This window comes from Echeneis naucrates, chromosome 16 (genome assembly GCF_900963305.1).
Source record: "Echeneis naucrates chromosome 16, fEcheNa1.1, whole genome shotgun sequence".
Taxonomy (NCBI): Eukaryota; Metazoa; Chordata; class Actinopteri; order Carangiformes; family Echeneidae; genus Echeneis; species Echeneis naucrates.
In genome coordinates, this window is record NC_042526.1 from 22,323,013 (window position 1) to 22,336,814 (window position 13,802).

The 13,802-nt window shown below is 41.3% G+C and overlaps 1 protein-coding gene across 1 annotated transcript in view; it reads right to left on the reverse strand.

Annotated features, from left to right (window-relative positions):
* The window catches only part of znrf1 (zinc and ring finger 1), a 46,443-nt gene extending 35,372 nt beyond the window's left edge, over positions 1-11,071 (reverse strand). Inside the window, exon 1 of the mRNA XM_029523146.1 lies at positions 10,168-11,071. Within this exon, the coding sequence (XP_029379006.1) occupies positions 10,168-10,561 (394 nt within the window). The 5' untranslated portion in view covers positions 10,562-11,071. The remainder of the gene's footprint in view (positions 1-10,167) is intronic.
* Between the last annotated feature and the right edge of the window lie 2,731 nt (positions 11,072-13,802).

Consider the following 13,802-nt stretch of genomic DNA (forward strand, 5'->3'; position numbering starts at 1 on the left):
GTGACAGGATACTTCACTAAATATAAATTAAGGCAGCAATTTTTCCCCTTAGACATTGTTTGTCAGACTTTGCTCAAACTGATAGAAACTACAAAGGAACAATCTGATGATTCTTCACTGTACCCTTCATGTTATGCATGCAAATATTGGCACATCTCTCAATACTTGTCATATCAATTTAAGAGTCAATGTTTTGGGTATGTTGAGTGTGTGTGACAGCATGATGTTTCTTATGACCATTTACATGCAAATGGAGATAATATGGAGGTTTCTATTTTTCTGAATATGAGAAAACTAGCATCGAAACATCTGACTGAGAAAGTATGAGGTGGGGGACATGAGAAAAGGGTAATGAGCTGAGGAATTGTTTTGTCCATTAGATCAGGAGATCAGGTGAGGGAACTCAGAGACAGGAGATTCCATGCAGTGTAGTGAAAAAGCGTCTGACTCACCCTCTGACCTCTGACCATAATATAATAATAAAAATAATGCCTGAAGAGAAACCTAAAATGCAATAATGGTATTGTGTGCTATTAAAAGTTACAATAATTATATATGTTAGATCCCCATCTGTGAAAGTATTATGAATTGCAATATTTGGGCTAAGCTGGAGTGAGATCTTACATATTGGATGTCACCCAAGTCTACAGTCAATATGAGCAATATTAGAGCTATGACAGTGGGACAGTTGCAGTAACTGTTATTAGGCTTCATTAGACTAGTGCTTCATACCGATATTTTTTAAGCCACTTATTATTGAGATGAATTATAATCATTATTTAGTTGGCCAACTTGGACTGTCTCGCTGCAACAAACAAAAGATTCTGATAAGTGAATAAACATTACACAGGTAGAAAGTCATGTTGAAGGACTGAAAAAAGAAGTTTTTGTGCTCTGTGAATTCTCACCAGTTTACAGGTTTAACACTAAAGGGGCACTGCTACCTTTACACTGCAATGATAATTGTGTTATTTTCTTGCTGCTGGCGAGAATGAAATCTGAAAGAAAAGTCTGTCACATTTGCATGGGGAGAGAGATGTGACTGTGACTAAGGCATGCTCTTTCAAATTCTGCGTAAGGGGGCTAGACGACTGATTTCATTTCATTCCATTTTGATGCAGTTTTTCGTGATTCAGTTACATCAGTTAAACACAAATGTGGCAATTCTCGGAATTTTTGCCAGAAATTTCAGTTTCTTCCACATTCAGCAAGTTCAAAAAACACAATAAAATTGTGCAAAACAGACATTCTAATGTGAAGTGTGATGTATCCCCAGAAATGAACCAAGCAATAACGCATCATAACGCATTATAAGTTTGAGCCTAAATGTGAACAATGCTATTTCACACAGCTACACAAAAAGCTGCCATTAGCTTAACCTGCTCTACCTGCCTGCCTGTCTACCTCTCCTAATGAAGATCATCAGACTTAGATGTTCCTCCCAGCTGATTCTGATGGTCCCCTTAACCAGCTCCTCCACACTCACTGTTTGCCAGACTGTCGTTGCGTCATGCACTACTCCCCAGCACTTTTTTCTGGATGGATCTCCTGGTTCTGCCTTTGGACTTTGCATTTATCCGCTTCCTGTCCGCTGCCTGCCACCTGCCTGGACTCCCTTTCTGGAGAGTCCTGTTAAGCTCTGTACTTTGACTGTGCTCGCCAGTTAAGCATGCTGATTACTATCTGGCTGGACTCTTGAACATAGTTAGCAAAGTTCTGAATTCCTGTGACATAACTTTGAGCACAGACAGGTCAGAGACCTATTAGAGATTGGGTTGCAGTGTTTTTACTTTATCAGAGACATTCGGCAGAAAGAAAAGGTTACAGTTGTATGACACATGTCCAACTACAGACAAAAGCTGGGGTCATGAAACCTTAAACTTTATTTTAAGGCAAAGAGACTGAACCATGAATCTTTACATGCACCTTCTGTTTTTCCCACTGACCATGCAGAGTGCTGTTATGGCTCGCTCCCTCTTCATTTAGTACTGGGCCTGATATTGTAAGTCTGAAATAACTGCCTCAGAGCAGATGGCTGCCAAGTTTTGAAACTTGCCTATAAGGAATTTGATTTCATCTAAATGTTTGTGACATTTGAGCACTGGTTTGGAGTCTCAACCTGATACAACTCATGACCTCAGACAGTCCATTACTTCTTGTTCTGCCAAGGAGCCATCCTCAGGCTCTGTCACAAATTCAAAAAAGTCTATTTCATCACCCTGCAGGAGGACAAGCTCTCTCTTTTTGTCATTTCTCAGTTTAAACAGACACGTAGTGGCTGCAAGAAATGCATCTTTGCAAATCACTACTAATATTTAAAATGTAATTGAAACCCATTTAAACTGAACATGAGTTGTAAACCCAAATCACCTTACTTCTCTACTTCTGTATACTATTTAATATCTTTTAATATCTTGTTGCTGTGATGAATATCATTATACAAAATCAATATGATGATTGTAGTCAATGTAATGATGTAGGCCAGGTGTTAGCCTTTAAGGTTTGTCTTTCATCAGTGAGTAGGAATTAGTCTGTGTAAGCTGTAGATCGACTTGGTTTGTACTGTGCACTTTCACAATACAACCCATTTACACAGGCTTGGGTCTGCATTGGAAGTCAACTGTTGCTCATCACCACTGGTGGAAATGAGGTTAATTAAAGAAAAGTAAACTGACTGCTGTAAAGATGACATCCTCTTTATTGTCTTCTTCCCTTTCTGAGGCAGACTCAGAATTGAGGGGGTGATCTCTTTTAAAAAAGATTTGGCTAAATCTGATGTATTGTCTGTCACAGTGACTCCACTTTTGACGCCATATGAAACCGTATGATCGACAAATGTGTTGTATCGCTCTGACATCAAATGTGTACTGCTGGTTCACTGGTTGGTTGCATCTTGAAGGCTTGTGCATTTGGTAGTCTGAATCACCTGTGCTGGAAAAACAAAGTTTACCTCTCTGTCTGTGGCCTTCACATGAGATTCCATCACCCTTTCTAAAGCTAACCAACTAATGCCTGCATGTGTGGCAGCTTAACAATGGTCTTCACAGATAGTTTTTCCATTATGTGTTGAAATAAGGGTCAGTCAACTGTGGAAACAGGTAAAAAAAAATTCCTCTTCAAATCCTGCCCATTAATCGTCTCTCCATCATTACGTTCTGCTTTGAAATCCACTCTCATTTTTTGGATAGGTCAGCACCAATTTTCATGTTACTGTCCTATTCATTCACACTTCACAATCAGCCCTAGCCTAACCCACATGACAAAGACCATTGTGGCAACTCTGACAAGTACAAGTCGTCATATTCTATGACTATGACTTTAGACATGCCTGTTTAGTCTTTTTAAAATATAATAGCTCTGTGAAATAAATGATTAATTTTATAAATGCCAAGAGATTTGGCTTTTTTATCTAACTTTTTAATGAATGTCACAGGGTTAGCATTAGGGTCATCTGTTGCCCTTCAGACAAAATGAGTAGAATTATTGTTTTCTCTTTCCTTTAATGAATCAACCTTCCTGTCTGTCTTTCTTTCTCATCTTTTTTCCAGCTTCTTAAATCTATGATGCCTGCCTATTTTTTGACATATTGTTCAACTTTTCAAAATTCCTCATGGCTCTACTGTAGTATTGTGACAAATCAAAGCAATTTAGAATTCCAAAAACTTGAGAATGCAATACCAGAGGAAGTGAAAAGCTAAGTTAAAAAACAAGAATTGCCTTCTAAGGTAAAACTTCTGCACAACTGTATGATTTATGTGCCAAGCAAAGATTTGCTAAATGTACAATTCATCCATGCTGCTAATTCCTGAGATAGGGGAACTCTACCAAGCATAAGCATTGCTTTGCCGATCCTGACAGGGATCAATAAAAGTGTTACTTCAGCTTTGATGTGAAACTGACGATCGAACGGTGAAAACTTGTCACAAACTCTCCCTGTTTTCTTTCTTCTGGAAACATCCATCTCATACATCAGATAAACAGTCATGTCAAAACAGATTAAAATTAATTTTGCTAAATGTTGCTTGTTTGAATTTGTTTTTGAAGATGAAGCACTAAATTTATGGATTTCAGTAGAAAATGGGGCTCATATCCAGACGTTCACTGTGGTGGGATTTAGACGCAGAATCTTCAGGTGATAATGTTTATGAAAGATCCTGTCTTCATGTAAAAAGGCACATTGTGTACAAAGTCACTGTGAACTTCTCCTTTGTTTAACCAGACGCTGGTCTTGTCTCAGTGTCCAAACACAGGCCATAAAAAAATTATTGAAGATGCTGCTCTCATTGCATGTGGCTATTGTGTTGCAGGACTGGAAAGCAAATACATGCTCAAGTCTGAACTGTTGCAGTTTAATAACTATGATCCAGGCTCTCTCACTCATATATGACTCTCACAGACACTATAATAAAAGCAAAAAGTCCCCAAAACTAACGTATATCTAAAACTTTTATAACGTATATATATATGTGTTATGAATATATAAAGTCTGCCATGAAAATTTAATAGCAATAGCAACAATCAGCTCAATCAGCTCATGCAGCTTAAAGATGCTTATTGATGCTTCTTCATTAGCACCTAGCTGTGGCAACATTAACACTGTAGCTAGTATTCAACTGCCAACTCAGTAAAAAAAAGTAATATGCAAAATACAATTTTTAATAATTTTCCAATACTGTCATGTTCCTACTGATATTCATCTACTGGCTAGTTTCCATGCCACCACAATAATACTCTTAAATTAAAACACAAAATACCCGTTTAACACATGGTACATGGTACAACATGGTCATACCAATAGTAAACAACTATCATATGACACTTGTGTTTACATCAGGGTGTTATATACATGTGTTTTATAATGTGTATACAATATGTCACGCAAAAATGTAATTTCTTAAAAAAAAAAAAAGTTGTAGTATGAGCAAAAATGTTTCATAATATTGTGGAAAAATATATAAAAACTACCAAAACCAGTGAAGAAAGCATTATATATACTGTCTGCACCACAACACATGTAAATAAACCCATGAATGTTAGAACTTGCTAAATGTTGTCAGGAAACTTCAATAACAAAAGGTTAATTGAATCCCAACTATACTACTAATGAATGAATACTCCAGACACAACACTGCACAACGGTTGCTTGCTGTAATGTCTGATTGACACACATGCAGACCATCGTGTGTTCTGTGAGCAGTAGCAGAGCAAAGGGAGATGGGAAACAAAATGAAGCTGTTGCAACAACTTAAATGCAAGGTAAGTCTTCAAACATATACACATACCTGAGACCTGTTGGTTTTGTATGTGTGTGTGTGTGTGTGTGTGTGCACAGTGTGCAGAATGCACTACATGTGGTTGCTTTACAATATAAACAGTTGCTTGCTGTTCCATGTCATAATCAACTTTAGCCTTTAGTCTTTCCTTAAAACACACATACACACATACTGTACACACACATACACAATCCTCCCAAGGGCATACAGGAGGCAAGTCACTTGAAGGCTGGCTGATTAATCTCCATTTTACAGAGGAGTCTGCAGTCTTTGTTGAGAAGTGCGTGTGTGTAGTTTTCAAAGTAAATCTAAACTCTGGGTGAAAGCCCATCGAAGACGGAAACCACTGCACCACTTGTGATTGGCAGACGCTAGCCACAGGATGCACCGTTGGGGTTTCATTGCCATATCTGCCAATGTAAGGGGCTATCGGGGGCCCCTAAATCCATTGTGGACAGACAAAAGCTTAGCTGTCAACAAAAACATCATTAACCTGACAGTTCTTCATTGTGGAAGGTCCCACTGAAGGTATAATATGCAAAATTAGAAACTGGAACTAGCGTTGTCAACAGTAGCTCTTATAAAGCATCTGAAGACTCATCTCACAAAAAGTAAATGCAGGAAACACTATCCCACTTTAAGTTTAATTTTTGATTCGTTTTTAAGCTGTTGATCAGCAGTCAGTTGAGGTATGGGAGTTAAGGGAACTTAATGGTTATACCTAATTATGATTAAAATTATAACCTATTATAAATCAAACCAGTGTCACCCACCAGTTTGTGAACTTTTGAACACTCCGGTTTGTAAATTGGCTGTTGCCATGTAAATTTTGTGAATTTAAACCGCTTTCTCTGGTAGGTGACCCTGTGTTACAGTCTGTCAATCATATGGTGGCCACACCCTAATGCATACCCTGCTTTATACTCTGCTCTCTCCTGAATGGGACTATAATTTAAATAATTGACCTTGTGGTGTATTAAAGAGAACTTGTATCTATCAGAGTTGTCCTAGAGTTGTTTCTTGCTACCAATGGATTCACCCCTTGTTGTTCATTAGACAGACCATTTTGGAGCCCCTGTATTTTATTTTCATTTTTATGTACAGTCAATGATTCAAAAAGTGAGTCTAAAGATTTTCCCCACTGTCACTGCTGTATAGGTTGGTGCTAAAAAAGGCATGGAGAGGGACAATAAAACTAAATTTCTCAGAGGTAAAAACCTTTTTTTTTTTTTTTTTTTAGATTTTCTGTTGTTATTCATTTATCTATTACTGAAGTAAAGTCAGTAGCACAGCAGCATAGTGGTAGGTGCTGTTGCCCCCTGAATGGGTTTTCTCCAGGTATTCCAGTTTCCTCCCACCGTCCAAAGACACCATTGTCTGTAGGCCTGAGTGTGAGTGTGAGTGGTTGTTGGTCTCTGTCTGTCTCTGTGTGTTGGCCCTGTGATGGACTGGCGACCTGTCCAGGGTGTACCTTGCCTTCACCCAGTGTGAGCTGGGATTCCCCCTGCAAGTCGGAAACAGATAATCGGTAGAAGATGAATGAATGAGAGGAGTAAAATGATGCTGCTTCCGAGAAACCAATGATGAATTGAAACAATTGTTATGTAAGGCCCAAACTTACTGTAGCATGCTTACAGTTGGACTACACCTGAATGATCACCAACATAACTTTGGAAGAGGTACATGTAACCCTGGATAGTATGGTCTTTATTATTAGTTCAGTTTACCAATTTGGGAAAAAAATAAAAAAGAAATTCACATTTTGATTTGACAGAGCAATAAATAGGGTTTATGATTACAATTTTAATGCGGAATAGTTAATAGTTAATTAATATTTCTATAAAAATGTGTATTTTATTTCACTGTAAGTGGGACTAATTTCACAAGATGCACTGAAGGTTCAGGTGGCAGTTGGCGTGATATAATGTAGCACAGCCCATCTGACCCGGCAGGCTGCATGCTGTTGTTGCAGGCTAAACTTTCACTGGAAATATTGTTAGTTGTGCGCGAGAGAACAAAACATCTTTGGTTTTACCTTCACTGTTATTGGCGGAGCAGATAGGACAAGTTGTTTTGGGGTTGTTTTTGTTTGTTTGTTTGTTTTTTGCCGGGGTTTCAGCCACAACACAGACGAGAGAAAACGTGAGTCGAGTTACTTAGCAGCCATTCAGCTAGCTTAAGCTGCAGTGTTAGCCATGTGAGCTGTGCTAAATTAGATGTTGCTAAACTCCCATGTCCCCATGTCTTCAAAAAGAAATCAAAACCTACACTGACCGGGGTCTTAGTGTGTTCTTCTTGATGTGGGAGTGTATGAGTGTATGAAAGTTGATTCTCTGGTGGGTAAACTTAAGTGTCATAATTGCAGTAGTAACTACAGATTAGCGAGCCATTAATTCCTATATATTGTACTAAAACAAATTGTTTGTCTGAAGATTTTAGGTTGTGTTACCCACACTTCACACACTTCCTAAAAGGAGGTAATGGTTCAGCCATTTTGTTTCATGTTAATGTTGATGAATATGTTATAAATGAGTTCATTTGTAAACAGTGAGTATTAGCTATGTATATGATTATAAAGTAGCAATCTTGTAATTTACATGTATGTACATTCGTTTACATGCAGTACATGCATTTAGTTTAGTTTATTTAATTAATTGACTTATTGTTGGAGATGTACATGGCTCTATCACCCAGTATCTACTACTGCTAGTGAGAGCAGAGGCTGGCTGCATACAGTTCAAAAAAATCTTTTTACATAAATGTAAATTGTACCCTTTTATTCACTGGATTGACCAACAGACTGATTTAAACCACAATAAACTATTTTGACAAAATGCTAAGCATTTTTCACAAAAGCCCCTTGCAGCAGTGGAAGCAGTGGTCTCGAAGAAATAAGCATATGGGGACCCTGACATTTTTTTTCTCCCAATACTGTTGTCATTCTGAACATAGCCTAAGGCATCAAAAAAATCCACCGCCAGAACACTCCAGTGACAGGAACATTTCTGCTGCAGGTACAAGTTAAATAAAAGGTCATGCTAAGCAAGTGGATGGATAAAAGAGGGAATGAATCCCCACAATTACAATATTAAAGCTATGATATGTTGGCCAAGTTCATCAAATACTTGAGGCCATATTTTGTAAGGTTGTCTGTCATACCTTCAGCTATACACTGACAAAGAGAAGAAGAGTTTGAAAATATAAGTTCTCTCACATGGACAAGATTATTGTCAAGCGTGCCCTTTCCTCAGAAAGTCCAACTCACCCGAGCTCTTACCAGTCATCTTGATGGGCTTGTGGGTCATTTTAATGTGATCCTGCCTGAGGCTGAGATGTGCAACATTGACCACTTGAACCTCTTAAGCACGGTATTGGCTGTTTCTGATTCTTTTTGGGGGGCGGTGGGGGGAGGGTCTCTTTTCTTTTCTTAACTTAGGATCACTTTTTTAGGCACAGAAAGCTATACGCCTGACACACCCACATGACAACCACACAGCAACCGAGAACAAGAACTCTCTTGAACTTCACTGCACCAATAAACTTACTGCTGTTTCCATCACCAGTACTTTGACTGAAGATGTTCTGTTTGTATTTCTGAGACGTGTCCTTCCCCCCATCCTGTTATCTCCTCCCTCTGATATGAAAATACAAGGCAATGTAGGCAAGGAAAAACAGCCGAGATGTTGATGTCCAACTATTCTGCTGTGAGCCGGTCAGGGCTTTGGTAATGATACCTTGGGGATCTAGCTAAGGCTGAGAGAGGGAAAGAGAGAGAGGGGGGAGTGTCCTGAATCTGGTGCCATGACTTTGTTGCTGAGTGTTTCTGTGAATGCAGTTGGAATGGAACCAACTGTAGCCATGGGGTTATTGGTTTGCATATGTGCGTCCATGTGAGTGTGCAGCTCTAGTGTGCATGACGGTGTCCCAAATTTTCCTCTGGGCCAAGTGAAGCACATCTCTGATTATCAGTCACTCTCAGAATCATCATCACCATCATCATCCCACAGACACCTCCCTCAGCAGTTCCTTGAATCTACCCTGCTCCATGCCTTTTTCTCATGATTCCTCCCTCATTTTCCACCATTTCTCTTATTTCCTTTCTTCGCCCCCCCCCCCCCCCCCCCTTCCTCCCTTTCTAATCGCAGAGCTAATTGACTCAGCCAGATTTGGCAACAGGCTTATTACTGTCATGTCACACAAGGAGTGACCTATCCAAACAGCACAGCAGCGACAGTCCAGACAGAGCACGTCTCGCAACCCATTATCCACCAACCCAAATTCACACACACACACACACACACACACACACTCCAAAGTATTTTATCTCATTGAGAAAATAGCTTGTGAACAACAATTTCATGTGAGTCTTTGAACAAATGAACGTTTTAAAGTGCTCGGATTTTATCAAAGTGGTGCTGCAGAGATCAGTGTTTTCAATTTAAGACATTTTCCTTCAGGGAAATTTCAAGTATTAACTGTGTAGGAGCTGACATTTGCCCAAGGCCCTGCTGTTTTCTGCTGCTGCTGTGCATCATACCCACCTCAGCCAACACAGGGCAAGAACCTGAGAAAACATGTAGTTTTACACACTGCGTTTGTCTGATGTCCAAAGCTGCCTTTTTGTGAATTCTGTCTGATTCTTCCTCAGTGCATCCTCGGGTAAGGCTGAAGGTCCCTTCGCAGCGGTGAAATTTAATGGCACCGCATTGGTGTCATCCCTCCCTGCAGGTAAACAAGGTGTGCGTGACGGTAGGTGTCTCTTTGTCGGTTGTCCGTGGGAACGGATTTGTATGTGGTTTTCTCTGATGATTAATCCTTCTGTTTATGCCTGAGGCGTGTGTGTGTTTGTGCGTGTGTGTGTGCACGCGCACGTGCGCTTGTAGATCGCCCTTACCGCTGTGCGAGCTGAACCAGCGGGGTGCGATGTGCAGGGGCAAGGTGTCAGCCAGCGACCCCCGGGACCCCAGATACAGCACCCCGTCCGTGTGGTGCGCTCCGCCCCCTGTGTCCTGGTAACCGGTACCGTGGGGGGCGGCTGGTGTTCCCCCTGACCCACCTCCAGCGCGATCCGGGTCCGTCCCTCTGGGGGTATAGAAGCCGAAGGGCATGGCGGGACTGTGATCGATGCCCATTCCGGCAACAGAGCTCACCGAGCGGCTCCGCAGGCCCATGGTGCCGCTCGGCCGGTAGTGGCCGAAGTGGGCCGAGGGAGGCACCGCGCTGTCATCAGTAGAGACACCGGGAAAAGTACCCCGGGGCCGCCCCGCCGTGCTCTGCTTTCCACCCATCCAAAGATGGAGACAAACGGGTGGGGGCTCTGGGTGGTATCAGGAGGGGGCTCGGTCGAGAGAGCCGAAGCAGGCTGTCGCCCCCTCCCCTCGCTCCTGTCTGTCTCTCGGCCTTCCTGCCCGCCTGTCCGTCCGTGTGGCTCCGCTGGCTCGTCAGCTCTGACTCTCCGCAGATGCAACAGCCCGTTTCCCCGCTGAGCGTAACATGAGCCTCCCCTGACGTCTGGATTCACCTCACTCTCAGACACAACCGAGGGGGAGGGGGCGGCTGACGAGCAGACTGACAGACAGATGTACGCTCCCTTTGGCCGTCCCAGGTGATCAACACGGTGCTATCATCGCAGGCGGGACGCGGCAGCAACACGTTCAAGCCGCCGGGGCCGGATCACAGCAGCGCCGCAATGTTCGCTCAGCCGCTCTGGCCTCATCTGATCTCGGACATCGTGACAACTGTTGCTGTCTGTCTGACCGCCAAAACGACGGTCTGTCTTTGATTTAAAAAAAGAGAGAGGAGAAAAAAAAAACAGGTGATGACGTCACTGTATGTCTGAGGTGATGCTCTCCAGCCGGCGGGTTTCCCCGGACGTTGGGGTCACAGTGATGCCGCTCCCCTGCGCTCACATTGGCGCGCCGATCCTCTCCGCTTCGCCGCCGCCGCTGGTGCTGCTGCCGCTCCGGGCCAGACAATGGAGAGGCTCAATGCGCAAGCTCAGACGGGAAACGGTGCTGGGAGGAGACACCTACAGTACACCACAAAACTGAATGGACCCCTCTGCGATATCGCTCATATTTCAAGATTGATTATCTTTTTCTTTTTTTGGTGTTGTAAATAAAAACAGAGCTTGAGGCCCCCAAATGGAGTACTGTCTGACCACCCGGGTGAGCGCAGATTAAGACTCATTACACCTTCAACAAGGTTAGAAGACGACTGAGTGTCAGCAGGCTGTTGACCTGTACCAGCTGGTCAGGAGGAACAAGAACAGGCATCCCTCAAACAGCTAGTCATCAGGAAAATGATGCAGGGCACGGTCCTCCATGGCACCAGAAGGGAAAGGACAAAATGCTTGCAAGAGCAGCACAGCAAGCCACCACAGAACAGAAGATAAACAGTCTTCACTGTTATAATAACTGGACAGGATTTTTAATGACATAAATACTTTGCCTTTATTGGGTGCCTAGCTATTGTGTGTTTTGTGTTTTGTGTTCACGCATTCACCACCAGCTGTTCCATTTGCCTTAAATTGTCCTTTGGGGATAAGTGAATTGACCTGAATATTCACCATGGGCATGCGACTCACATTTCTTGAACAGTGCACAAACAATAAAGGGAACAGGGTCTGTCTCTCAGGCTGGCAGCTGCTTGGGGCTCAGGACTGTTAAGGGGTCCCCATAAACCAACAAACTCTAGAGCAATATTTCTAAAATGTTTCCCCTTCCCGTGTGTGATTCGTGCATCTATCACGTCACGTCTAAATTATTGTTCAGGACTCAGTCACAAGGCCATGTCTTGTCTTCAGCTGCAAGGCTCTTAATTTGTAGAAACGATCATATTAGCCTCATACTTGCAACTTAATTTTAAACTTTCATGATTATTTTTAAAGCTTTACATGGCCTTGGCCCTGCCTACATTAGAGATTTACTTAGATCTTGTTGCTGCCTTGGCTTAGCAGACTCGTATTACTGTTCCATCAGCACGTAAAAGGCAGGAGCTCTACAGCTTTGGAAAACTATGTCTGTACTAAGATCTGCAAAGTCTCGTCCGTCTTTTAAATCTCTCCAAAACATTGTATAGGTTGGCATTTTTGTAATTGTGTCATATTTTCCAGGTTTTCTTGTTTTAAGTATTTTGTTAATTTCTTTGGCTTGTTTTTCTGATAATTTTATGTGTCATATCTTTGACCTGTGAAGCACTCTGTAACTATATTTTTACTATACAAATGAACTTTGTCGTTATTATTAATATTGTCATACTGTGGTGAATGCTGATTGTTTCTTGCTTAGGACTCCAGCTAACTCTCAAAACACTGCTGTGGCTTTTCTAGTTTTACTTAGACATCTAAACATATGGGCATCAAGATAAACAAAGCCATGCTTTCATACGAGGCTTCAATAAACACATAAAGTCCTTATATTCCCTTTTTTCTTCAAAAAGAAGTAAATCAAAGATGGGCAATAAAAAATAGTTCTCCCATGGTTGTGCCTGAGTGCAGTATCTACTATACTACCCTTTGAGTTTCTTATAAAATTTAAACTTACCTGTCAGAGGAGAGCAGTTATGAACAGTAACTTGTTTATTTTGGGTTTCTGGCTGTCAGCCCAGATATCATATTATTGCCATTAGTGAGCTATGCACAGACTTTTCAACCATATGTGCTAATGTTGGGATTACAAGCACTCACATATTTAGTTTAGGATTACTTGGTCTAATCCTGTGTGTGCATTTGTGTGTCATTAGGCTGGTTTTATTGTCTTTGGTCCTTTGTTTCTTCATAACAACAAACAGTCAGTCTCCTTGTATATTCTCCGAAGCCTTACTGCCCAATAAGGTAAACTCTCACTTCAATAGGTATTCATCTATCCTGCTATTATGACAGCAGGTCTATAAATGGTCCCCTCTCAACTCCTCAGGCATTCACACACAAATAAACTGGTTCTAAAATACAAATATAATTGTAGCAAATAAAGTCAGTATATTAATATAAGACTCGATGACTCTGTTGAAGGCCCCAATCCTAAACGTGTCGTTAGTTGTCCTGTAAGATGCAGTTGTTGCTTGAGTTTTAACATCTATAAATATTAGACCACAGGGAGAACATTCTATACATAAGCCTGCATTGCACAGGAGAAATGTGGTGATCACAAAATAAAGAGATTCTGAAGGTTTACCAGACCAGGAGCAGATGTAACACTTTCTGGGATTTTTCCAAAAGAGGATAAACTATTTATGGCAGAATGGCCAATTTGCTATACTATAAACCTCAGTATGCCAACTACTGAAGCAATATATTTCTGCAGTTTTGTGAGATATCTACAGGTTGCAAAATTGATTTAAAAATTTACTACAATATTAGTGGAACATATCTGAAATACACATTATTTATAAATCAAATACTCACAATTAAACAGATTATTCATCACTCATGTTATTGCGACTGTTGACATATGATTTGGCCCCGCCCTGACTGATTTGCTCTATTTTATTTCATCTGAAGCTCTGTCCAGCTCCCCTGTCTGTCTTCCC